Source organism: Pseudorca crassidens, chromosome 11 (genome assembly GCF_039906515.1).
Source record: "Pseudorca crassidens isolate mPseCra1 chromosome 11, mPseCra1.hap1, whole genome shotgun sequence".
Classification (NCBI taxonomy): Eukaryota; Metazoa; Chordata; class Mammalia; order Artiodactyla; family Delphinidae; genus Pseudorca; species Pseudorca crassidens.
Window position 1 is genome coordinate 43,982,228 of NC_090306.1, and position 27,719 is coordinate 44,009,946.

The following is a 27,719-nucleotide window of genomic DNA, read 5'->3' on the forward strand; positions in this document are numbered from 1 at the left end:
AAAATATCTATCATTACCCAGCATTTCTCAACATAATCAATTAATCTATTAAATTACTTTGCTGATAATAATACTATATTGTGAGATCCTTAAATAACTGTTAATTTCTCTTGATTTCTTTATATTGCTTACCCTAGTGGACATTCACAAAGCAGCCTACATACTTGTCAACAAAACTAATTTAGTATTATTGTGCTCTCTCTCTCCTTCATATTTTTTTATGCAGCATGGAATTCATCAGCAACTGGAAATGAAGGCTTTTTAAAGCAAATTTAAAAATCTCTTCAATCTGACAAGCATTTGTTGAGATACTACTATGTGGCTACCATTATACTAGACTGTGAAAAATATATGATAGGGACCTGTGAAGAAACTAAAAAACAACAAAAAAAAATTTAAGATAGAATATAATATTCAAGTGCTAACAAGGGACATGAAGAAGAGACCTGTGAGGAGCAGAGTCTTTGGGAGAATCTTATGGAGCGAGAAGACTGACTGACAAATGAAGGCATTTCAGATAGGCTTTTCAATGAGCCATGGCTTTGGAGGTGAGTGCAGAGTTTGTTATTTCAGGGAAAAAGTAAGGAGACTGGTTTAATTGAGATGAGGTAATGTTGAGTTTACTGCAGATCAGAGTAGGAGAGTATGGGACAGAAATATCAGCAATTCGAAGGGGAAATTAATTTGGTATCTAAATGAAAAATGAAGGGATTCATTTGAGGTTAAGGGAGATTACATAGGATCAGAATGGTAAGGTCTTGAAAGCAAATAATAACAGTTTGGTAAAAATGAAACTTTCAATTTAGGAAGATTTTTTGAAATAATAGAATAGAAAAAATCCATTGGAGAAGATCAAGACATGACTGTTTCAAACGATGAGTGTCAGAGCTAGGATATAGAAGTGGGACTGATAAGGGAGGGATAAATCCTAGTAAGTGTTGCTAAAGATAATAAGGATTTTGGATCATCTAACAGAAAATTATAAAGATAATTTAAAATTTTTTTTGTTGTATTTCATTTGAATTAATGGCAGAACATCAATGAAGAGGCTATCCAGGCTAAGTACTACCAAATAGGATTATATTGAGCAGAGGTGTGGGTACCTAATTCAAGGGAACTTGGGGCAAAGTGTGTTCTAGAGAGCTCCTTCAACTGTAAAATAGGGATAATAGTATTATTGCGTTGGATTGTTTAGATTAATTCACGTAAAATACTTAGAATAGTGCCAGGCATGTAGTAGGCCTTTAATGTACAGCAGTTGCTGTTAATGTATTTACTATTACTGCTGCTTTTTTCCCTTCTCTACTTTTTCCCTGAGAGCCGCCGCCTTTTCGGCAGGGGTGGTTGTTTTTCAGTACATTTTGCACAAGCTCGGCTTTTTATCAGATCTAGGTCTTGGGCCACGAGAACTGCGGAGTTATTATGGCCATGGTAACTATCCGTTTCGCCAGGGATAAAATGCGCCTGTAAAATTTTTACATACTCCCGTGGCACAGAATGGTGCCTTCCTCTGATCGCTTCCCCCGCCCCCCCTCCCCCCGGCCACATGATAGTACAGTCCATACTGCGGCTGGAAAAGGTAGCGCAAAAGTTGAGCGCGCCGAGGATTTTCTCTTCTCCCGGAAGCAATTGTTCTCTAGAGCCGGAAACAGTTGCTGTTTCAAGGGAGGTGGGACTGGGCGGGTCAGGCCGCAGCGGCTGACGGCGGGGGAGGAGCCGGGTCCGCTGCCGGGTGGAGGGGCCAGGCGAGTGTCCTTATCCTAGCTATTGGGGCTCCGGCCTGTAAGCCAGTTGGAGTCGCGTCGGCGAGAACGATTGGGCCGAGCGGAGAAAGTCATGTTGCTCTTCGTGGAGGTGAGTGGACTTGGGATTCTCGTCCTGCTCTGAGGAGAGCAGGAGTGTGAAGGCGCCGGCCGGTTCCAGCGCCATGTGACTTTCCAGGCCGTACACGGCGCGGAACCGGCAGATAGGCTGACACAGCACCTGGGCCGTGCAGGCCCGCGGCTCCGATTTGCGCGCTCGCAGCACTTTAGGAGGCTGTGAGAGGCGAGCGCCGTGGCGGGGGAGAACCGAAGGTGGAGTATCGAGGCTTCTCTGGTGCGGCGTGAGGATCGGAGGAAGGGGAAAGCGTCCCATATGGACCTTCTAGAGGAGGCGAGCGAGGGGGGGGGGAGGGGGGCGGGGAGGGCGGAGTCTGCGGAGAAAAGGGTAATCAGGTGGGCGCGTTCCGGGGTGAACCGAGGCCTCGCGCGGCCCTCTGGGAGCAGGCGAGCAACATGTGGGGCTGCGGAGGCAGGAAGGTGAAATTAGGTAGAAGTGTTTGGGAAAGAAAGTTGAAAGCTTCTGTTTAGCAACCCCCACCAAATTTTGTTTGGTCCCCGTCCCTAGATCTCTGGAACGTTCTGTGGGTGGCAAGCGAGTTACTGTGAACGGAGGAGAAGCCAATAGGGTTTGGCTATATAAAGTTAACTCAGGCAGCCGCTCTGTGGTGAGGAGCTGATTTTATGAACGGATAAGAGCCCTTTACAAGGAAAATTTCAAGAACGAGCGAAACCTAGTTCGGGGAAAGCCGGTTGTTTGGGTTTTTTTTAATTGTTATTTTAACAATAGAAATACTTTTATTACTTTAACTGGAACATCTGCTGTTGGCCTATTTTAGCTTTAAAACGTAGTGGTTTTACGAGGTTCAGTTTCTCTTATTTCTGTCTTTCTCTTGTGTGCAGTGAGCATCAGCTGACTGCCTGGCTAATGCTTTGAGTAGATTCCAGATCATATTGTTCTTGCATTGTGAAAACGTCAAACCAGCAAAGCTGCAACTTCGCAGCTTGGCACTTGTTAACTATGCCCACAAAAAGAATCTTTTCAATGAGGGAAGGAATTTACAGGTTGTATAATGGATCGGGAGCTAGTCTATGGCGGGTTTTTTTCAGACGGACTTGGGGAGGGGGGAATCTTAATCTATAGTATTCCGGCATAAAGTAGACACATGCTTCTGCCTTTTTTTTTTAATCTAACCGACAATATGTAGCTGATAAATTTGATATCTTTATATTGGGTTTTAAAGAGACAGCTACCTTATAGAGTATTCCAACCTTGGTAGTAAAGATTCCAAGTAAATCATGAAGAGATTTAAAATTATTGAATCCATTCTGTTGATCGTTTTTTATCCTCGTTGTTTTCCTTAGGCAGAATAAGAAATCATATCTGATTTCAAGCAGTGCCAGTTTGTGTTAGGAGTGTTATGCCAAGCAAATGCTGCAGGTTTTAAGTGTGTATGTGTTTTGCCGGGCAAAGGACTGTGAAGTTGTAGTTGTATAAACATGAATTCCAGAATAAACTTTTGAGGTCCAAATTGATTGCTTTGGCTTTGTTAAAATGTGAACTTTAATAATAACTCCATTTATTGACCGTTTAAGCTAGATCCTCTCGTTTCTAAAACAACCTTTCAGTGTTCTATAGATGAGAAAGCTGAGGTGGAGAGTTTAACTCAGTAAGACTAAAGTAGTGGAACTGGGATTTAGACACAGGTCATTCTGAAGCCAAATCATAGCTCTCACTAAAATGTTACATATAGTTAATATTTTCATTTTCTTTGTAAATCAGTATGTGGTTTTTAATTTTTCACATATAATGAGTTTTACTGAAAATTAACAATGGCATTAAATATTTGGGTCTAATTATATGGTATTAAAATCAATAAAATATAACATACTGGTCTTTCGGCATTTTGTTAACTAATATTCAATCCTTGTAACCTCATGATGTAGGAATTATTCTAAATGAGGGAACCAAAGTTCAGAAGTTTGATGTCTAAGGTCATTCAGGTGTAAATAATGTGGGGACTAAAGTCTGAAGTCTGGCTTCTAGAACATAAGTCACAGACTCCAAAACTTATTTTTGCACTTACTTTCCAATAAGCCAGGGGTTCTTAATCTGGGTCCCTAGATGGAATTGAGGAAGTCCGTGAACTTGGTTGAGGAAAAAAAAATTTGCCTGTTTATTTTCACTAGCTTCTAATTGAAATCTAGAATTGAAGAGAATTAAAAATTCTTGACATTTCAATGGATGCAACAAGAGAAGTGTTTTCATATCATATTACAGTTTTTGCAGATATCTTGAAATGTTTACGTGCATTGCTCCTTATTATATGTAAAAAAAAGTCTTGTTTAATGCACTTGTAAAGAAACATTTATTACTAAATTAGAAATTTTAAAATACTTTCATAACTATACTATAATTGATTTTTTGTAGTCCTGTGTATTTCATATACTTAAAAACATTCTGAGAAGAGATTCATAGGTTAATTGGACTACTGAAGAGGTCCATGGCATGAGGGAGGTTAATAACCACTTTACTACCAACTAAGTTGCTTTGGTAAGACTTCTCTAATCTGGGATTGATGAGTCCTCTGCAGCTGTGTTCAAAATCTTTTATTTGTGTGCATTTTTCTGGAGAGACCCCAGCTTAACTAGTTTATAACTGGAATCAGTGGGATAGATAATAGTAATGATAATAATATAATAATAGTTGTGTTCTCATGAATTGTGCTCACTATTGATATGTCAGGCCTGTTAAGTCTTTTTGCATGTATACATTTATATACATCAACTCAAACCTATCTATGAGGTAAGTAGCATTATTATCACCATTTTAGAGATAAAGAAACTAAGGCACAGAAAGTTTAAGAAACTTGCCCAAGATCGTACAGCTAGTGAATATTGAAGGTGGAATTAGAACTCTAAATTGCAGTGTACTGCAATAGAAATATATAGGCAGACTAGGAATCCTATTTTAGGTAATACTTAGATGTAACTTTTTAAAAACTTGGTCTTGCAGACAAAGGGCTATACTGACTTCAGTAGTTTTATTGTCTTTATCTCACCTCTGTTCTGAAGGAGACACATACCGTGTCTGTCTCTCTGGGAAGAGGTAAAAACGTTTGGATAATATACCAAATTGTCAAACATATTCCAACATAAATTCGGTTACAAAAAATTCTGAAAGTTTGAAACAGCAATTTGCTGTGTTCTTCTGGCTGCTAGAGAGTTATTTAAGTTTTTGAGCGCCAAGGAGGCAGTTTGCAGTCTTTTCGTGTTTTTATGGTTTGCCAGTATTTTATTCATTTTTCAGATCATTTTCTCCCTCCAGTATTTCCAGCCAATTATGTCTGCTCTAGTTGTTTGGCAATGTTTTAATTGGGATTTCTGTCTCTATTTGAGTTTTTCCCTAAAAATGAATACTTATAACTACTTATTTAGGTAGCAGTGACTTTTATGCACCTTAGGATGCATACTCTAACATAATTTTTAAAAATTATGGTAAAATACACATAACAAAATGTATCATCTTAACCATTTTTAATGTACAGTTCAGTGGTATTAAGTACATTTACATTGTTGTGCAACCATTGCCACCATCCATCTCCAGAAGCTTCATCTTGCAAAACTGAAGCTCTGTACACATTAAACAGTAAATCCCTCTTCCCCCAGATCTTATACAATTTTAAAAGTAATTTATCTGACTTCTAAAGTTTTCTGCTTTTTTTTTTTTTTTTGCCCGCACCGTGTGGCATGTGGGATGTGGGATCTTAGTTCCCTGACCAGGGATCAAACCCGTGTCCCCTGCATTGGGAGCGCGGAGTCTTATCCACTGGACCACCAGGGAAGTCCCTAAAGTTTTCTGCTTTTTTAGGTGATAACGTTTTAAATTTTAGGTTAGCTTTAGAATCTGAAGTAAGTGAGATATTTGCCTAGATAATTTTTCATTGATTTTATATTTCAGTAATCATGGGAAGTATTGTGCCTTTTACCTCAAGTATAGTACTCAGTTTTTTCCCATTAGCTTAAATAATCACATATTTATAAAAAGTTATTAGATATGACTTAGTTGAAATGACTTTTCAAAAATGACTGAAAAGAAGAAAGTGCCTTAACGAATTGTGAAATTATTGCCAAGAAGAATTATAAATAAGTGAATAGCTGAGTGATTTTTGAACAATTTGATTTTGGAATATTTATTGGAGCTGGATACAGAGTTTTAAAATGGATAAACATTTTCAAAGAAATATTTTCAAATATAATGGGCTGAAAATGAAGTAGAAATTATTTTCAAAGTGTGAAAAGTGGAATAAAATGCTCAGAAGTGAATATAAAGATGTAAAAGTACCTCATGGTGCTTCAAATTACAGTATGTGAAAAACCAGTAACTAGAAATATTGATATTCAACTATTTTCTATCAATTCAGGCTGTCTGTCAGCTCCATATTACTTGTCAGCTAATGGAAGTGATCTTTAGTACTAGACATGAACATTTGAAATCTGTAATTTTGGTCTCTCCCTAAGAGCTTAAAAAAAGATTTAGGCCCTGTAGGTAGAGATGGGGTCCGTGTCTGTATTGCAGAGGAGTGGAAAGTAGAGGAAGTTAGGAAACGAATGCAGCTATCATTGTGAAGTCTTAAAAAAATTTTTTTAAACTTCCACTTCGAATATCCTTAAGTGAAAATGGAAAGTGACTCTTTAGCTCTGATAGTGCTTGTAGGATTTTAATTTATTGTTCCTATAGTCTGTGTTTTGCTTAAGTTGTGTTTTCTTTAAAGTTCAATTCTTGAGGGAGGTTTCCAGTCTTGAAAACATTGTAAACTTTTGTGTTTTGCGCTATGTTTTCTGTAAGGGTTTTGGAATCCTGGGTTCAAATGTTAGCTATGACCCGAGGGAAGTGACAACTTTTTTTGATCCTCAACTTCTTATCTGTAATTTGAGAATGATTCTTCTGACAGTTTAGGTTGTGTTCATGGTGGGTTTTTTTGTTTTCTTTTTTGTTTTGTTTGGCTGTGTTGGGTCTTTGTTGCTGCACGCGGGCTTTCTCTAGTGGCGGCCAGCCAGGGCTACTCTTCGTTGCAGTGCGCAGGCTTCTCATTGCGGTGGCTTCTCTAGTTGTGGAGCACAGGCTCTAGGTGCGTGGGCTTCAGTAGTTGTGGCTCATGGGCTCTGGAGCACAGGCTCGGTAGTTGCGGCACACAGGCTTAGTTGCTCCGCGGCATGTGGGATCTTCCTGGGCTAGGGATTGAACCTGTGTCCCCTGCATTGGCAGGCAGATTCTCAACCACTGCACCACCAGGGAAGGAAGCCCTGTGTTCGTGGTGCTTATGTATTAAGCCTTGTTTGTAATACAGTCTAGGTAAAGGCTTGACAGACACTATCATGTGATCATCACAGCAAGTATTTCTGGGAAATTTATTAAAACTACATGATAGTAGCACTATTAATTGCAAAAGCTACTGTGAGATAGCACTGATTTAAGAGACGTATAACTTTGAGTTTGAATCCCAGCATTGTTATTGATTTGCTGTAAGCCAAACAGGTTAATTACCTTACTTTAAATTTTTTATAGTTTGAGCATATTATCAATTGGGCAAATAAAACTTTTTAAATGAGAATGAAGCTTGCAGACTGTTAAAATTTAGACTCATTTATATGCAAGATTTAAAGAAATACAAATGATAAAGTGCAAATCGGCACTTTATATTTGCTCTTGTGGAAAAAAATATTTTTTCTAATGTATAAGTGTAAGTAAATGTAAGGAAAAGAAACTTGAATATCACATACTCATGTTTCCTCTCGTCTGTTGCCTTGTCTGGACATTTGAACCAATCTTTAGTTCAGAAAATATCTCTGTATTTATAAACGACTGGCTCTAAATTAAAGACAGAGGAGTACTTTAGATGAATATTACTAGGAGTATGGTATGAACATAGGCATAGAGCCAAGGATGAGGAATTAAGTTTTGTTTGATTTATATATTATTGAGGGAAGAGAAAAGCATTTTCTCTGTCAGGGCAGAAAAGTCAGGCGTAATCCAGGGTTTGTATAGTACATAGTTGGCCAGTATTTCATACCACTAGGTGGTGCAAACTACAAAATGGGTAGAGTGACCATACCTCCCATTTTGTCCTGGACAGTCATAGTGTACACCTGTTTTCTGGAACAGATGTCGCACCCCATTTTATTCTCAAAAATGTCCTGGTTTGTATGATAATTTTTCAGAGGAGATCAGAGATTTACTGTGTGCTTTTTGGCTGGTTGTTGTTTTTCCATATCATTAACAAGGGAAGATAGTGTACTAAATTGGTACTAAAGTATTTGTTGTTGAATTGGCTATGGGAAATGTAAATTTATAGGATTTACAAAAATTTGCAGTTGAGCAAGCCAAGGGAAATAGGGTTATTCTATCGTTTTGAGTTGGAGGAAGGAAAAAAATAGGAGGGCAGTGATTGAGTAATAATAAGATACATTTATATGAAAGGTTGCATAAAAGAATGGTTAAGAACATGGACTCTGGGGCCAGGCTGCCTGCTCAGGTTAGGCAATTTTCTAGTTGTATGACCTTGGGCAAGTTGTTTAACTTGTGTTTCTCAGTTTCCTTATCTGTAAATTGAGGATAATACTAATATATGAGATATTATAATTATTATCTATCTCAAAGGGTTGTTAAGAGGATTGACAGTCAATGTAAAGCACCTAGTGTCTGGTACATAATAAACATAAGTGAGTTGCTGCTTTCACATATACTTATGAAATATCTCATTTCAGTTTTCTTAACAAACGGTTTGCTGACTTGGCTATACACACTAGGAATTAAAAGGTGCCCTTTTTTGAAAAGGATTATTTTGATATTTAGTACTGATATTTGAGGTTTGAGGTTTTTTGAGTTCATTTGTATAGTTAGCTATTGGCTTTATCAGATGACCAATTTGAAGTAAAATGACTTGGTATTTTGAGGACTATTTAAATGCTAAATATCTATTAATTGGGTTCTTAGTCTTTAACAGTAAGGTGATTATGAATCTCATATGAAGAACTTTTTAGGAAGAAGTCTAATTTTGATTATATCTTCAGATCAATCCATGATTCCCCCAAAGGTGGTTGGTGGTTTTTTTTTTTTTGACCGCGTTGGGTCTTCGTTGCGTTCGGGCTTTCTCTAGTTGCAGCGAGTGGGGGCTTCTCTTCATTGCGGTGCGCAGGCTTCTCATTGCGGTGGCTTCGCCTTGCGGAGCACGGGCTCTAGGCGCACAGGCTTCAGTAGTTGTGGTGCACGGGCTTAGTTGCTCCACAGCATGTGGTATCTTCCGGGACCAGGACTCGAACCCGTGTCCCCTGTATTGGTAGGTGGATTCTTAACTACTGTGCCACCAGGGAAGCCCTCCCCCAGAGTTTTAAGCACTCATCATCTGTCATCTGACTGAGGAAGTGGGAATTTGGGGAACTTGTCTTTCCCTCTGATATTAGAGGATCAGCAGTAATAATTTTATTGATGAATAAACTGAAGATTTCCTTCCAGGTGTGGAGTAAGTGAATCCTGATTTTTGACAATTTGGCAAATGACTTAGATTGGTCCAGTTACCTTGCTATTCAAAGTGTGAGCCTCAGTAACTTCTTTACCCAGGGCTTGTTAGAATACAAACTCTCTAGCCCTGTCCCTGAACTGCTGAATCAGAATCTGCATTTTATCAAGATCCCTAGATGATTCTTATGCACAGTAAAGTTTAAGAAACTCTCATGTAGCATATAAATTTTATTATTGGTCTCCTGTGTGCTAGTTACTGTTCAAGGTGCTAGAGAAGAGTAAACCATAGACAAGGTCACTGCCACTGTGGAGCTTGCAGACAAAATAATTCAAGTTAGGGTAAGTGCTTTGTAATAGGGGGTAAATTTTATTGCATAAATTACCATGGATCTTACCTTTTTTTAAAAATTTTTTTTTAATAGCTGAAAATTAGCTGTACCATGGCCCTAAGATAGAAATCATTGCAGAGCTGAATTGACTTCTGCCCTGGGTACTCTAGTTCTTATCTGGTGTCTATTTTCTATATCCATTTCTTCTGTATTGTTAGACACTGTAGGTGGAACTGGGGCCAGGGACTGTTTTACAGACTTGGTGAGGAGATTTGTAATATTCCTTAAATAGTATGTAACTTGTCTTAAAGTTTTCTCTGAGGCAACTGTAGTATAGTGGCAGACTCTGCAGAGTGCCTAGGTTCAAATTCTGGCTCTGTCTTTATTAGCTGTGCAGCCTTGGGCAGATTACCTTTAGGTAATGTAAGGTTTTCCTTATCTACAAAATGTAGATGATAGAATTTAAATGTAGTTGTTATGAAGATGAATTAAGTGTTCCATAAATGTTAGTTATCCTTCTTTGTCAGAATGGGTGAAAAATTCCCATTTTTCATTTTTACTTTCTATAAAATGCCCCTAAGCATATTCTGGTAGGACTCTGAAGTTTCATGCTGGATGAAATGACAGGTGTTTATTTTTTGGGGGGGGTGGGGGGCGGCTGTGCCTTGCAGCTTGTGGGATCTTAGTTCCCTGATCAGGGATTGAACCTGTGCCCCTTGCAGTGGAATTGCGGAGTCATAACCGCTGGACTGCCAGGGAATTCCACCCCACTTTTTTTTTAAAGTACTTGTGGTGTTGTCCTCTCAGTATTGGAGATGTAAAAATTAAACCTGGATGATTGATCTGCCATGAGGCAAATAAGTTTAATCAATTTCTATACTTTATTTCTGTTTTTCAGCATTTGTAGGGTTAAGTGGCATGGGATTTCTGTTTCTGATAGTAAATAGGTAAGTAAAACAAACAGTTATATATGACCAAAGAGATGGTTTTGCCATATTTATGGTGACTTTTTCCTAACTCTTGGTTCTGTTACCTTAAAACTGCTCTTTTATGACCAGAAGATATCATTTTACCAAGAAATTTATGTTTCTGTTTTTTCCTTTCATTTGTATCTTTCCCCAGATAGGAACTGGCATAAAATGGGTCAATCATAAGGACTGCTTTTGGCTTATTCGATAATGGCATATATTGCTTAGAGATAGAGGTATTGATCTGTTAGTTTTATGGACTGACAATTTGAATTTTTTTGTGGTGATTTGAGAGTATCTTTGTGCTTACATACTGCATATGTGTATGTTGGCAGATAGTTTCAGCATGCACTTGGACAATTTACATCCTTTAATAGATGTTTTATATAACTGTAGCCTCAAGGGCTTACTTCTAGTTCTGTGGGAGAGATAAGGATTTTTTTTTAATGAGATAAGGATTTTTATGGGCTTCTTTATTAAACTTAGTCAAAAGATGAGTCAAACATGGTTATCTAGAATTTAAATGAAAAATTAAGTCTTTGTTCTCGTTAAACTGACTTGTCAGATTCATTATTGTGTCATTTTAAAGATTATTTGTTATATGAAAACATCAACGTTTTAATTTTTTTTTCAATTAAAAAATTTATTTATTTTGGCTGCGCCGGGTCTTTGTTGCAGCACTCAGGATCTTTAGTTGTGGTATGTGTGCGGGACCTAGTTCCCTGACCAGGGATCAAACCCAGGCCCGCTGCATTGGGAGCTCGGAGTCTTACCCACTGGACTACCAGGAAGTCCCCACATAAAAGTTTTTTTGATGGACATTTTCAGTTTCCAAATTTTCTTTATATTGAGTAATTCTATAAAGGACATTCTTATGTATAAAGCTGTTAGGCTAATATTCTCTGTGGTAGCTCGAATAGTGAATGTTTTAAAAGTTTTTCACATCAGTATTGACATATTGCTTTACAAAGGTGTTATGACCTTATTTATTTATTTGTTTGTTTATTTGTTTATTTATTTGCTGTGCCATGCGGCAAGCAGATCTTAGTTCCCAGACCAGGGATCAAACCTATGCCCCCTCAGTGGAAGCATGGAGTCCTAACTGCTGGACCACCAGGGAATTCCCTCTCCACTTTTTTCTGTGCTTGTGCATTATTTCACACACTTGAATCATTTCCATAAGATAGCAACTTGCTTTACTGTTTTTCCAAGTGTCTTCAAAATGTGAACATTTTCCATGTCTTCTATATTTTTTTCTCCATTTTTAAAAACTTTATTTTGAAATAATTATAGATTCACAAGAAGTTGTCTCCAGAATGTACAGAGTGGTACCGTGTACTTTTTGCCCAGGTCCCTCCAGTAGTAACACCTTGCTTAACCATAGTATGATGTAAAGACAAGCAAATTTACGTTGATACAGTCCACAGAACTTATTCAGGTCTCATCAGTTTTATATACAATCTGGTTTTAAGGCTCTAGGATATTCTGTATGTGGCTGGACTACAGTTACTGAACAAATCCTCACTCTCTTGTTGGTGTCGTGTTCTATTCGGGCTGCTATAACAATATCACAGATTAGGTAGCTTATGAACAACAGAAATTTATTTCTGGGAAGCCCAGGATCATGGTGCCAACAGATTTGGTATTTCGTGAGGGTTTTCTGGTTCATAGATAGTGCCTTTTCACTGTATCCTCAGTGGTGGAAGGGACTAGGGAGGTCTGTGGACTCTCTTTTAGAAGAGCACTAATCTCATTCATTTTCATGACTTAAGCAACTCCCAAAGGCCCCACCTCCCAGTACTATGACATTGGGCATTAGGATTTCAATATATGAAGTTGGGAGTTACACAGATGTTCAGACCATAGCAGTTGAAAGTTTCTAACTTTTCACTATTATAAAATTGTGATGAACATCTTTGTATTTATATTTTTGTATATCTTTCTTTTGAGCAAATCTGACAAGTAGAATTTCTGGACCAAAGAATATATAATTTTAAGGCTTTTGATAAACATTGCCAACTCTTAGCAAAGTTATATGAATTACAGCAGTGAGTTGTTTCTTTTTATACTTGTCAAAATGGCACTAAGTAGTTCAATAGGTAAAATTGACATTTAAAAAAATTTTTTTAATTTATTTTTATTTTTGGCTGCATTGGCTCTTAGTTGCAACGCACAGGCTTCTCTCCAATTGTGGCACGCGGGCTCAGTAGTTGCGGTGTGTGGGCTCTCTAGTTGTGGTACGTGGGCTTAGTTGTCCTGCAGCATGTGGGATCTTAGTTCCCCGACCAGGGATCAAACCAGTGTCCCCTGCATTGGAAGGCGGATTCTTAACCACTGGACCACGAGGGGAGTCCTGGTAAAATTGACTTTTTTTGGCTGGGGGGTGGGGGGCCATGCTGCGCAGCATGCGGGATCTTAGTTCCATGACCAGGATTGAACCCGTGCCTCCTGCAGTAGAAGTGTGGAGTCCTAACCACTGGACACCAGGAAATTCCCTAAAATTGACATTTTGCAATTAATTATTCCTGCTTGTTTTTGTACCTTTTCCCTGTTTGGTAGATCTCTTACTAGTTTGCAGTTCTATTGTTTTATTTTCTTTTTTTTGCCTGCATTGTGTCTTTGTTGCTGTGGGCGGGCTTGCTCCAGTCGGAGAAATGGCTACTCTTCATTGTGGTGTGCGGGCCTCTCACTGCGGTGGCTTCTCCTTGTGGAGCACGGGCTCTAGATGCATGGGCTTCAGTAGTTGCAGCACACGGGCTCAGTAGTTGTGGCACACAGGCCCTAGAGTGTGTGGGCTTCAGTAGTTGTGGGGGTGTGTGGGCTCATTACTTGCGGCACACAGGCGCTACGGTGCGTGGACTTCAGTAGTCGTGGCTCACGGGCTCTAGGGCGCCGGCTCAGTAGTTGTGGCACATGGGCTTTGTTGCTCCGCGGCATGTGGGATCTTCCTGGACCAGGGCTCAAACCCGTGTCCCCTGCATTGACAGGCGGATTCTTAACCACTGCACCACCAGGGAAGTCCCCAGTTCTATTGTTAATAGTAACCTTCCAAACCTTCTCTGTTTTTACATGCCAATATGTTTATCTGTACAATGATTTTATGTTTGTTAATATGAGTAAAAACCAAAATGCTTATTGTTTTGCAACTTGAATTTTTTCACTGAATAATATACCTTGGAGCACTTTCCACATTAGTGTATGTAGGCCTTTTTTTTTAAACTTTTATAGTATTCTATGTTATGAAATATACTACATTTTATTTAACCATTTGTCTATAGATGGATATTTAGGTTATTTTCAGTCTTTCACTAATGGGGTCAGGGCTGCAATATACATTCTTGTATATGTCTTCTTCTGTACATTAATGGCTTTTAGAGTGCATACTCTTAACTAGTCTGGAGAAAAATATAAACATGCCCAGGAGTACTGCTTGTCTATATGCCATAGACCTCACACTTTGATTATTCTTGGCACCATTAGCAAGGGAGACATCAGATTTATGGGTAGTATGCTGCTGAAAGGCATATAGTTAATTATTTTGAGTCATTATTTAATGCTTAGTGAAATAGTACATCCCGTCAGTAAGTAAAAGTTAAGTTTTTTTAATCGTAATTCCCCAATATTGGGTATTTATTTATAAATTAAGTATACGTGGCATAATATATCTTGTATGTTAAATATTAGCCTTAATCTCTTTATCATATTTGGGACCTCCCAATTCTTCAGTAGCTTTCTACATTTGCAGAAATGCCCATATTATGAGTTAGGCCTCTCCAGTGAACGTACTAGTCAAAACGCAAATTCCCAGATTCCCTTGTATCTGGATGGATGCAGGCATGTTACTAAGAGCCACTAGTCAGACCACACCTACAGATGTCTTCTTTTTGAAAATATACAATGTAGGGAAATGAGGGTTCTATTCATAACTTCCATTTCATAGACAGAAGTGGCAGTAGAGGCGGTCAGCTTAAAGTGGAGTTAATACAAGGTTGAGTTAGTTCCTAATGGAGAAGTGACATTGGTGCTGGTAATAATAAAAGTTGTAATGGATTTGAATTTTGTCATTTACTGCTTGGTGGTGGCAGGGTTAGTGATTTCCTCATCAGGGCACTTCCGGAACATTTTTTTTTTTTTTTTTAAAGATGTTGGGGGTAGGAGTTTATTAATTAATTTATTTATTTTTGCTGTGCTGGGTGTTCGTTTCTGTGCGAGGTCTTTCTCTAGTTGTGGCAAGCGGGGGCCACTCTTCATTGCGGTGTGTGGGCCTCTCACTATCGCGGCCTCTCTTGTTGCAGAGCACAGGCTCCAGACGTGCAGGCTCAGTAGTTGTGGTTCACGGGCCTAGTTGCTCCGCGGCATGTGGGATCCTCCCAGACCAGGGCTCGAACCCGTGTCCTCTGCATTAGCAGGCAGATTCTCAACCACTGTGCCACCAGGGAAGCCTGACACTATCTTTTAATAAATTACGTTTCTGTTTAATTTAGCCAGAGTGGATTCTGAATTCTAACTGATAAGCATGCCCTGTTTACATGTCTACATAGGGGCAAATGTAAAGTTTACTTGCATTCTAAAATTGCTACATAGGGACTTCCCTGGTGGTCCAGTGGCTAAGGCTCCGCTCTCCAATGCAGGGGGCCCAGGTTTGATCCCTGGTCAGGGAACTAGATCCCACATGCATGCTGCAACTAAGAGTTTGCATGCCGCAACTAAAGTTCGTGCATGCTGCAACTAAAGTTCCTGCATGCTGAGAAGAAGATCCCGTGTGCCACAACTAATACCCGGTGCAGCCAAATAAATAAATAAATAAATATTAAAAAAAAAAAGAAAAAACCGGTACCTAGAGGTGTTTTTGATTGTTTGTTTCTTTTGCCACGTCGTGAGGCTTTCAGGATCCCAGTTTCCCGACCAGGGATTGAACCCCTACCCCCTGCAGTGGAAGCGTGGAGACCCAATCACTGGAGCGCCAAGGAATTACATACCTAGAGGTTTTTAAATAATACCTGGGTACCTGTCCTGGTGGGGCTACCTGGTGGTACTATAAGAAAATTGGTTGTTTATTCCCTGAGCTAATTAATGATATGAAGTAGTTGTGAATTAACATCTCTAAGCGAAGATGTTGCTTTGGTTATTCATCTTTGGTGCTACTTTAAAGATGCTTTTGCTCCCTTGCTACGTTTGACATTTTGTTATTGGTTTTGATGTTTATTGTAAAAGCTTTTAGCAGCCCTGAAATCAAAAAGCCAAGAACCACTCCAATGTAAGACTTCCATTTTAAACAGGCACATGAAAACAAGGAAGATTGTATCAACTCTGATTTTCTAGCACATCAGAAGGGTAAATACAGTAGTTAAACATTAGTTGGGTTCTTTGTTTTGTTTTGCACCTATGCCTCTACTGTTCCATTCAAATAGACAGTTGAAAGTGTACTCTTGGCCTGTTTTATATTAATAGCTGAAATAGAAGAGGAAGACCCAGTTTCTACCTTTTCTTCATTGAGCCCACTGCCTGGTTGCAAAGAACACTTACTTAAATAAACTATTACAGTGGTAACAAAATAGAAGTATGTACAAATAACAAGAGGGAAAGAGGAAGTAGTGACCAACACACATGAAGTTAGGTGTCCAAGGTGTGTAGAAACTATAAGGAGTTTTGGTAGAATAGGCATTATACATATATATACACACACACACACATATATATTTTTAAAACTTGCTTGTTTACTTTTTTTACCTAATGAAGGTTTTATTTATTTATTATTATTTTGTTTGGCTGTATTGGGTCTTTGTTGCTGCACGCAGGCTTTCTCTAGTTGTGGTGAACAGGGGCTACTCTTCACTGTGGTGCGTGGGCTTCTCATTGCTGGGGCTTCTCTTGTCGCGGAGCATGCGGGCTCTAGGCGCGCCGGCTTCAGTAGTTGTGGCTTGAGAGCTCTAGAGCTCAGGCTCAGTAGTTGTGGCTCACAGGCTTAGTTACTCCGCGGCATGTGGGATCTTCCCAGACCAGAGCTTGAACCCATGTCCTCTGCATTGGCAGGTGGATGCTTAACCACTGCACCACCAGGGAAGTCCCATTATATTTTTTAAAATAAGGAAACTGGGGTCAGTGATTGCACAGTTACTGGGTGGAAGAGTGAACTTGATCTTTGTCTGTCATACCATAGTTGCCTCTCAATTGTTGGAATTTCTCTTCAATTTTGCTTTTTTTTAAAAAAAATTATTTATTTATTTATTTTGGGCTGCATTGGGCTTTCGTTGCTGCACGCGGGCTTTCTCTAGTTGCAGTGAGCAGGAGCCACTCTTCGTTGTGGTGCGCGGCGGCCCTCTCACTGCGGTGGCCTCTCCCACTGCGGAGCATGGCCCCTAGGCGCCCATGCGTCAGCAGTTGTGGCTCACAGGCTCTAGAGCACAGGCTTAGCAGCTGTGGCGCACAGGCTTAGTTGCTCTGCGGCATGTGGGATCCTCCTGGACCAGGGCTCGAACCTGTGTCCCCTGCATTGGCAGGCGGATTCCCAACCACTGCGCCACCAGGGAAGTCCCCAATTTAGCTTTCTTAAGACAGTATTGGTACTTTTAAAGAAATATGAATTTGAGATTTTGGAAAACAACTGGGAAGGTGGTTAATTTTTAAAAATTATGTTTTAAGCAGCGCTTTAAGCTGGTAAGAAAGCAAATGAAATCTTCAGACCAAAAAAATCAGGAAGTACTAATCCAGAGAAAGAAGCAGATGTTAAACTTAGGTCCTGCCCCTAATGCATCTGTTGATCCTTAGTGGCCCAGAGCTTAGATTTTCATCGCAGTGCTTAGAGACAGGACAAAAGATAAACTAGGGGAAAAAACAGCTTTCTCAGAGAAAAGGGAAAACTTGTCAGCTTTAGCCTTGGCTCTGGGTTGGTGGAAGGAGGGGTCTTATTCTAACCACAAATCCTCTTTGATGCAAAGTAGGGCTAAAATTCCCTACTTGTTCTCCAGAAACCCACGTTGAAAATTTTAAGTGATACCAGATTGGTAGTCTTACTGTGCAGTCATCCAGCAGAAAGAAAACAAATCCTCTGGGCTTCCCTGGTGGCGCAGTGTTTAGGAATCCGCCTGCCAATGCAGGGAACACGGGTTCGAGCCCTGGTCTGGTAAGATCCCACGTACCGTGGAGCGACTAAGCCTGTGCGCCACAACTACTGAGCCCGCGTGCCACAACTACTGAGCCCGCATGCCTAGAGCCTGTGCTCCACTACAAGAGAAGCCACCTCAATGAGAAGCCACCTCAATGAGAAGCCCGCGTGCCGCAACTAGAGCAAGTCTGAAGGCAGCAACAAAGACCCAACGCAGCCAAAAATAAATAAATTAATTAATTAATTAAAAAAAAGAAAATACACTTTCAGGACAAATGAAATAATGCATTGTAACATAAGGCAGAATGCGGTTTTTGACTTGGGAAAAAATTTCCACTTACAGAATCATTCAGACCCTCTATCACAGCTTAGATGGCAATAAAAATTGTACTGTGGAAAATTGCTGTAGATAACTCAAAAATTTGTTCTAGGTACTCAAACGCACACTAACATCAAAGATATGTGAATAGTTTTAATAAATTTAACAATACTTGCAAGTAGGTTGGGGTAAAGCAGTATTTCTATACTAATAGTATTTTATAAAAATATGTTTTTATTGTATAGGTAGCTAAATTTTACATATAAACATTTCAAGTTCATCTGCTTAAAAAGGTTTATATTTTCAAGTTGAGCCAAAAACTTTAAAATATTGTTTATTTAATATTTATTATTAGATTACATAATATTATTGGGGATTTTCTTCACATTTAAGTAATGGAAAAGTTTTGTCTAAATTTATAATTTTAATGCACTGACTTTTTTTTTTTTTTTTTTTTTTTGCGGTGCGCCAGCCTCTCACTGTTGTGGCCTCTCCCGTTGCGGAGCACAGGCTCCGGATGCACAGGCTCAGCGGCCATGGCTCACGGGCCTAGCCGCTTCGTGGCATGTGAGATCTTCCCGGACCGGGGCATGAACCCGTGTCCCCTGCATTGGCAGGCGGACTCTCAACCACTGCGCCACCAGGGAAACCCTGCTCTGACCTTTAAAATTAACAAATGGATCCTTTTAATATTTAGCAGGTAACATCTAAAGGAACTGGCTTAAATCCTAATGCCAAAGTATGGCAAGAAATACCTCCAGGAAATACTGATGCCACTCCAGTAACTCATGGAACTGAAAGCTCTTGGCATGAAACAGCAGCCACATCAGGGTCTCATCCTGAGGGTAAGTCGTAAATATTTCATCAGATTGAATCACATTTTGGTTAAACATACGGCCAAACCAGTTTATAGAACTTTTAATAGATTCTTTGATTATTTGATAAAATATATTTATAAATGTTTAACATGTAATTTGTATACCATTCTCGTTTATTTCTAGTACGAATGGATTGTCACTAATTTCAGACAGTAGCTGTATCTTTGGGTTCAGCATTTAACCCATGTACAATATGGTATTTTTAAATTAGTTTTGATCTACCATCATTGCCAGTGTTACTTACTCACTGTTTGATCTTAGGCAAATGACTTAACCTCTCCATGCTTGTTGCCTTCATCTGTAAAACATTAACAATAGCAATTAATTTGGCATTGGTTTTTCTGAGAATTAAGTGAACAAAGAACATGAAGCTGTCTTATACATAGATAGTACTATGTAAGTTTAAGCTGTTGTTAATCATTTTAGCTTATCCATAATGGTCAAACTTACCTCCTTTGGACTCTTACTTAAAATCTTGTGGATATTTTCCCAATTGCTAGAATTCTTTAAAATCTTGTTGTGCCCAGAGTGCCTAAAGATAGGATTTTAAAGAATTACTATTCACTTCCAGTATGTTTTCTTTAATACAGGTAATAGAGAACTTGCAGATGATATGTGTAAGGAATATGAAGTAATGTATTCATCTTGTGAAACCACAAGAACTACTACAGGCATTGAGGAATCAACTGATGGAATGATTTTGGGACCAGAAGATCTGAGTTACCAAATATATGTTTCTGGTAAACTTTATGGTTTTATTGTTAAAATGAGAATGCAGTATGCTAGTCTTTTTCCCCCTCCAGTCTTTTTATCATTGTTCTAGTAAACATGGCATTGATTGGTCTATTTTATTATTTGAAAAGAAGTTTATGTTAATGAAATATTAGGTGACTTTTATAAATACTGTTTTCAAATGGCCAAACATGAACATTGTAATTTAAAAAAAAAGTTTATTTTAAAGATCTTATTAAAGGAAAGTGTGAAATTAGAGATGAAAGGAGAAAACAGTCAATATAGTTAAAAAAGAGACCTAAATTACAATCTTTCAGAGTCCAAGTTTCTTGATCTATTAGTTGGAATCAACGCAAGTTCTGTCAATTTTCCCATCACTTTTGTCAGTGTGAAATGCATTTATAAATGTGAGATTGCAGGGATTAATTTTGAGAAAAAGGTTGTGTTATATCATAGTTCTACTACAGTTCAACTTGTGAGATATGTTTTTTTTCACATTCATTTAATTAGCATGGATTATTAATTGCTTGGACTTAAAATGGATAAAATTTAAAAGAAACTAAAGATAGACTGTAGAACCTGATTACCTAACTTTATTTTTCTAAGTTCTAAAGGGTTTCTTTGGAAAATAAGTGTAATAGGGAGTAGGCATCTCTGTCACTGCTTAGTTCCCTGGCATTAGTCAAGGTATATAAACCTTTGTTCTCAGTTTATTTATTATATATATCTGGATTAGATTTCTAAGGTCGGTCAGCTTGTAAGTTGATTTCTGAAGTAGAATGGGGCGGTATTTCCATATAGTAATTTAAGGTGGTTAGGTTTTGCTCCCTCCTTGTTATAATATACCTATCCTGGCTACTTTGAACTTAGAGTTGGTTTAAGTGAATTGGCAACCAACTGGTATTTTTAAAAGTTTGCTGTAATAACACTGAAAGCTTAAATGAAGTTATTATTCATTTAGCCAGCATTTGGGTGGATGAATTTTATATTAGAAGGGTTGCATATACTACATAGAAATAGAATGCTTCTTATTTCATTTTTAATGAAATTAATTTAATATCTAATATTTTGAATCTTGAGTAGTAAGACAAAGTAGTGGTAAAATCATGCACAAAATTTATCTTTACAGGAAAATATAGTGCTCTAAAATTAAGCAATGAAAAGAGTATTAAGAGATAGAAGTGGGTTTTTTTTTAATTGAAGTATAGTTGATTTACAATGTGTTAATTTCTGTACAGCAAAGGGATTCAGTAATACACACACACACACACGTTCTTTTTTATATTCTTTTCCATTATGTTTTATCACAGAATGTTGAATATAGTTCCCTGTGCTATACAGTAGGACCTTGTTTATCCATTCTTTATATAATAGTTTGCATCTACTAGCCCCAAACTCCCAATCCATCCCTCCCCTACCCTACCTCCCCCTTGGCAACAACAAGTCTGTTAAGAGATAGAGGTTTAAGGAGTGTGACTAACATCAGATTTACTACCGATAGTACAGATGTGGAGCCATATATATATCCCACTTTGTGTAGTTCCTGTCTTCAAATTTAGATTACTGTTACTTTTGTTTATGTATATAAATTTATTTGTTTTTTTGGCTGCCTTGGGTCTTCGTTGCTGTGTGTGGGCTTTCTCTAGTTGCGGCACGTGGGCTTCTCACTGCGGTGGCTTCTCTTGTTGCGGAGCACAGGTTCTAGGCGTGCAGGCTTCAGTAGTTGTGTCTCACGGGCTCAGTAGTTGTGGCTTGAGGGCTCAGTAGTTGTGGCTCACGGGCTCTAAAGCGCAGGCTCAGTAGTTGTGGTGCACGGGCTTAGTTGCTCCATGGCATGTGGGATCTTCCCGGACCAGGGCTCAAACCCGTGTTCCCTGCATTGGCAGGCGGATTCTTAACCACTGCGCCACCAGGGAAGCCCCTAGATTACTATTACTTTTTTTTTTTTTTTTTTTTTTTGGTGGTACGCAGGCCTCTCACTGTTGTGGCCTCTCCCGTTGTGGAGCACAGGCTCCGGACGCACAGGCTCAGCAGCCATGGCTCACGGGCCCATGACCAGGTCACGAACCCGTGTCCCCTGCATCGGCAGGCGGACTCCCAACCGCTGCACCACCAGGGAAGCCCCACTATTACTTTTGTTCTTTGAGTTTTCATTAAAGGAATAAATAGTTATCACATTTTTTTAAGTATTTAGGGTAATGTTTTACAATATGGTATCCAAGTGCTTTTAGTATTACCGATGATTTGTTAATTACTTGATAAAATATGTAATTTAAAAACTGATATGAGGGCTTCCCTGGTGGCGTAGTGGTTGAGAGTCTGCCTGCCAATGCAGGGGACGCGGGTTCGTGCCCCGGTCCGGGAAGATCCCACATGCCGCAGAGCAGCTGGGCCCGTGAGCCATGGCCGCTGAGCCTGCGCGTCGGGAGCCTGTGCTCCGCAACAGGAGAGGCCACAACAGTGAGAGGCCCGCGTACCGCAAAAAAAAAAAAAAAAAAAAAAAAACTGATATGAAATCTGTCTAAAGAAAGAAGAATAGATAGGTTAAAAGGTAGACCTTGTGTGTATCTGAATTCTAAAAAGAATAAAAATACAGTTTTCTGGTGATTTTAATTTGTGCATACTTTGTGGCTTACTCTGAAAACAATATGTAAAGTTTACTACCTATGGTAATTAGATATTAACTTTTCCCCTCTTGTTTTCTACTATCAGGAGAAAGCAACTCAGCAATTTCTACAGAAGAACTAAAAGAGTGTTTGAAGAAACAATTAGAATTCTGTTTCTCACGGTACACTATCATTTTTAAACTGACCTTTCTCCGTTTTGAATTGTTTGATTAGTAGATGTGAAATACCTATGAAATAGAATGGAAAAATGGTTTTAATTTCCTTTGGTGATGTATTTTGGTATCATTCTTCAGTATATTTCTTAACTAGATTTAAAGATGTGGTCTCCAGTTGATTATGTAAAGGGTCTAGTCCCAGTAGAAAGATAATGAAATTTCTTTTGGATATTTTTCCTATAATCATATTCATTTTTAGGGTTCTCTATGTTTTTAGTAGTTTGCTCTTGTAATCTTTGAGCATAGAGTTATTTTTAATAAGATGTGGATGGGTATAGAATTTATATTACCAGTTTCTTCTATTAAATAAAGAGTTCCTTCAGGCAAACATTTCAAGATACCTTATTTACAGATAAGAATTAAGAGTTATGTAGGTATATTTATAGCTTAGATGTATAAACCTTCAGTATGTAGAACTGCCCCTTCCAAAATAAACAGAAGTTTGGATATGTGTGCAAATGTAATACCTTCTGTTTTTTGGAGGAGGACCAGTAAACCAATTTTTTAAGCTAGAAACCTGGATTTTATCATAGACTTCTTTATTTCCTTACATATAATACAGTCTTGACTCAGTTTTAATTGATTCTTCATCCTGAATATCTCCCTTTTCTTCTCCACCTTTTTCTTCTTTGCCTTTATAGTCTAGTACAGGCCCTAGTTTTATGAAAACAAGACCCTTCTAGTCAGTTGTGCCTATGATGCAATTCATTTTGTCTCCCATACTTGTCATAGTTATTTTAAAATCTTTGCCGACTAGCTGGATCATTTGTGTGTCTGCTTATATTTGAGGGTTTTTTTCTCTTGATTGTCACAATTTCCTGGCTTTTTGCATGTCTTATAAATTTTGATTATAATTTGGACACTACATATGCTGGGCACTACATAATAAAAGAAACTAGAAAGCTGCAGTGTCATAATTTTTCTCTCTAGACAAGAGTTGAGCTTTCTTCTGGTAAGCAGAAGCAGATTGATTTCTTCAATCCAGTTAAGGATTGAGCTGAGTCAGGGCTGAGCAGCAACTTTAATTAGACTCGATCGACCTCTGATTTATCTCTGTTCCTTAGGCATGACCTTCTTAGGCTTTTGATTTAGAAGTTGGCAGGTTTCTGTTACCTCAGTCGTGAAACACCAAGGGAAATTTAGTTCTGTTCTTCAGAGGTTTGAGATGAGCTCTTTAGCCTCTTACCCTGTACAGCTTCAAAATCTGGCAAATGTCTTGTCAGGGAGACCTGTCTTAGGTTTGATGCAAGGTTGCTTCTTCTACTGGGGCTTCCACAAGACCACAAAGATTTTACTCTCCTTTTTCAGCCTTCCATCTTTCAGGGTCCCAGCCTTCCATCTTCCTCCTTAGAACTCAGTAAATGTCATATAGAGGAAAATCAGCTGTGTATTGGGGGCTCCTTTAGCTTCCAATTCATAATACCAGTCTTGTGCAACTGCCTAAAATAAAGCTCTACTAGTTTCTTTCTGGTCCAGGATCTGCAGATATCCTTGGAAAAGAAAGATTATCTTTCTGGAATTTCATTTTGTCCTTGTAGCTTCTACAGTTTTTATTTCCAAAAACATGATTTTTTTGTAATCTATCCAAGTTTTTTTAGTTGTTGCAGCATGAGCTCTGGCTTATCATGATCTATCACATCCTACTCAGAACTACGATACAGTTCAAACCAGCCGGGTAATTGCCATTTGTAGCTCAGTAGAATTGCCACTAAGACATATTAGGTATTAGTCATGAACATAATAGGTATTAGTCATAATCCTCGATGTTATATATCTATTAATTTGACTTACTTCTGACAAGGTAGTTTCTTTAAGGGTGTGTCATACTGTTTTATAAGGAGAGACTGGCTGAAAGTCTGAGTTGATTTAGGCTACAGCCTTTTAGTTGTACAATATTATGTTTACAGTTGTCTTATTTTCAAGTTCTTAAAGAATATCTGGTTGACTAGTATGTTCCTTTTTTTTTAATAAATAAATTTATTTATTTTATTTTTGGATCTTCGTTGCTGTGCGCAGGCTTTCTCTAGTTGCGGCGAGCGGAGGCTACTCTTCGTTGCAGTACGCAGGCTTCTCATTGCGGTGGCTTCTCTTGTTGTGGAGCACAGGCTCTAGGCACCAAGGCTTCAGTAGTTGTGGCACACGGACTCAGTAGTTGTGGTTTGTGGGCTCCAGAGTGCAGGCTCAGTAGTTGTGGCACACGGGCTTAGTTGCTCTGCGGCATGTGGGGTATTCCCGGATCAGGGCTCGAACCGTGATCCCTGCATTGGCAGGTGGATTCTTAACCACTGTGCCACTAGGGAAGCCCTGTTCTTTCTTTTATGAAGAAGTGAGTTTAACTGTTACTGGTATCCTCTCTATTCTTTTTTCCCCCAAGACAAATAACCACCACTTGTTGACAATTGTAACCTTAAAAAGGTAATTACTACTCTATTTTAGTATAATTTGAATGTAAAGGCCTGGACCCTACTCTTTGCCAAGTACTAAGGCTTTGTCATTTTGAATGACAAAGATCCTTTGTGGAACCTGTATTCTGACTGGGGGAGACAAAACAATAAACATAATAAATAAGCAGCTTAGAAGCGTGTTAGGTGATAAGCGCTAAGGAAAAAAGTAGAGCGGAATAAGCAAGGGAAGAGGGGAATCAGGAGTACCTGGGTGGTTTCAGAATAGGGTGGTCATTGAGAAGGTGGCTTTTAAGCAAAGATTTCTAGCTGTTTATAACCAGACTGCTTCAAAGGTTTGATGTAAATAACAAGACATGAATTTGATTCTCCTTCAGTTTGTTGAACAAGATTTTATGTGTAAGATAGAGCATTTGTATCTTCTTTTTTAAAAAATGTATCTTAGTCTTTTGTCTTAATTTAAAATGTTTTATATTTATTATTTTAACTTTATTATTTAAATTTAAATAAAAAGTCAAACATACCTATTAAAAAATGCAAACATTAAGAAACTGAAAATCCTCCATGATCCAACTCATGGTTTACATTACAATTTTCTCCATATGCATATTCTAACATCAGTGCTAAGGTATTTATAAGATGGAACAAAACTGTATGTAATATTTTGTAATATACTTTAATATTAAGCCTCTTTCCACATCAATATAATTTCATAAATTCCTTGTTCAAAACTGTTGGGCACAATGTATTTGGGGATTCAGAAACTTTCCAGAAGTTGTTAGAATGTATCTGTTGTATATTACGTATTTTCATAGTTCACTGTGTTATTCCTGATAGCATAATTTTGTTTTCCTAGGTTTAGTGACAAAAGTTAATAAGGCATCTCTTTTCTTTAGGTGCTTTTTAAGATTTGTTTGTTTTATAGGACTGTTGCTTCTCTTATTCCTTTCAGAGAAAATTTGTCAAAGGATCTTTACCTGATATCTCAAATGGACAGTGATCAGTTCATCCCAATTTGGACAGTTGCCAACATGGAAGAAATAAAAAAGCTGACCACAGACCCTGACCTAATTCTTGAAGTGTTGAGATGTATGTAAATCGTACCTTTTAGCTTACTTTTAAAATCAAAGATTAAATATTCTTTTGACTTCTGATCATGCAGGAAATTGTTTTTAACTCCATATTTTTTGCTATTCTGTGCTAATAATTTATCTGTTTTTACTGACTGGTACATATATAGCTTGTATATCAGTTCTGTACCTTGGTTGTTCATCTTGATACCCATTTACTCAAGTATAAGCAATTAAACCTCTGTTTTCTGGGCTATTAGAAAGCTATATGTGTCATTATTACACCCTGTAAAGCAATCTGTTTCAAACTTTTGAACAAAAGTAATAAGTAAACTTTATATCACAACCCAATACACACATACACACAACTGAAACGTTAATAGTAGATTAATACTAAATGCTTGAAATGAGTTCATTTCTTTTATTATAAAATTGTTTTCACAACCTATTAAAAGAGTTGCGACCTGCAGTTTGACAAACACTGCTCCAAAGTTTGGTAAAGAATTTATATTTTAGATTGAGGCTTAAGAATTTTTAGTGGTGTTTGTGTCTTATATCAGCATTTCTTGGTAACCTCTCTTATACAGGTTTTGTTAACTACTTGAGTAAAGGTGGATCTTCACTTTTTTTTTGAAATTCGTTGAAATGTTTGAAAGTTAAATAAAGCAAGTCCAGTAGTAGACTTACATGGGAGTAGGGATTTCCATTGTCAGAGGGATAAAAACATTTATGAAATCTCTGATCGGTTTGTACAGATCAAACCAGTCTTGATCTGGTTTGACCAGATCTTAAAATGACCCAGTCTTGTCAACATTTAAAGAATTTGCCAAGAGACAGAATCTCCTACCTCCAAGGGCTGAAACCTAGCACTTATACACAGGCCTTCTTCCTTAACAACTACTTTTATTCTCTCTACTTACCTGCACAGGAAGATGTGACATATTATCCTTTGAAGGGACTAGAAATAAAAGTTTTGGCTTGTGGTACTACCTTCATTCTATATTAACTCAAAACCAGCATCTGAAAGAAAGATTGTAATCATTTATATATAATTCTTGGTTTTAAGTGTTTCTCAGACTTTAATTTTAAGGAGAATTTTTTCACATATCAAAGCTCAATACATTCCCTAGAGTAGTGTTTGGCTAATGCAGTACATTGATTTTACTTGAAATAAAGAATTTGGTAATTGTATACAGGGAAGTGCCCTATGAGATATAAATATTGTATACTCCTTAAAGGCTTCTTTTCAACTCCAGCACTGTGCCACGTCACAAAATAAGTACACTGAGTATTTGTGCAATGAATAACATTGGACAATGTTCTTTGCATATCAGTCTCAAGATACTTTATTGTAACTGTGATCTTTGATTCTACAACTTAAGATGTTAGCCTCTGCTAATTTATTCAGTTGGAAATTGAAATGAATAGTTTTTTAATGGAATTATTAATATCACTATTTTTACACTTTTGAATGAAACTTCTTTAAAATTTCAGCTTCTCCCATGGTGCAAGTTGATGAGAAGGGCGAGAAAGTGAGACCAAGTCATAAGCGTTGTATTGTAATTCTTAGAGAGATTCCAGAAACAACACCAGTAGAGGTAAATCATTAGTATTGTTAAAGCTAAATATTCTTAACTGTTTATTTTATTTTCAGTAATTTTTAATAGATTTATTTATTTTTGTTTATTCTTTTGGCTGCATTGGGTCTTCGTTGCTGCGCGCAGGCTTTCTC

The 27,719-nt window shown here is 38.1% G+C and overlaps 1 protein-coding gene across 6 annotated transcripts in view; it reads left to right on the forward strand.

Moving 5' to 3' along the window:
• The first annotated feature begins 1,679 nt into the window (after positions 1-1,679).
• The window catches only part of LARP4 (La ribonucleoprotein 4), a 66,482-nt gene continuing 40,442 nt past the window's right edge, over positions 1,680-27,719 (forward strand). The window contains exons 1-8 of one of the 6 annotated variants that reach the window (XM_067696515.1): positions 1,690-1,854; positions 10,570-10,618; positions 15,521-15,624; positions 18,761-18,908; positions 19,532-19,678; positions 22,380-22,461; positions 25,870-26,006; positions 27,482-27,585. In XM_067696515.1, coding sequence (XP_067552616.1) covers positions 19,555-19,678; positions 22,380-22,461; positions 25,870-26,006; positions 27,482-27,585 — 447 coding nt within the window. In that variant the 5' untranslated portion in view covers positions 1,690-1,854; positions 10,570-10,618; positions 15,521-15,624; positions 18,761-18,908; positions 19,532-19,554. Of the gene's footprint in view, positions 1,855-10,569; positions 10,619-15,520; positions 15,625-18,760; positions 18,909-19,531; positions 19,682-22,379; positions 22,462-25,869; positions 26,007-27,481; positions 27,586-27,719 lie in introns of all 6 variants that reach the window. The other 5 variants (XM_067696514.1, XM_067696516.1, XM_067696513.1 and 2 more) reach the window with 5 other exon arrangements.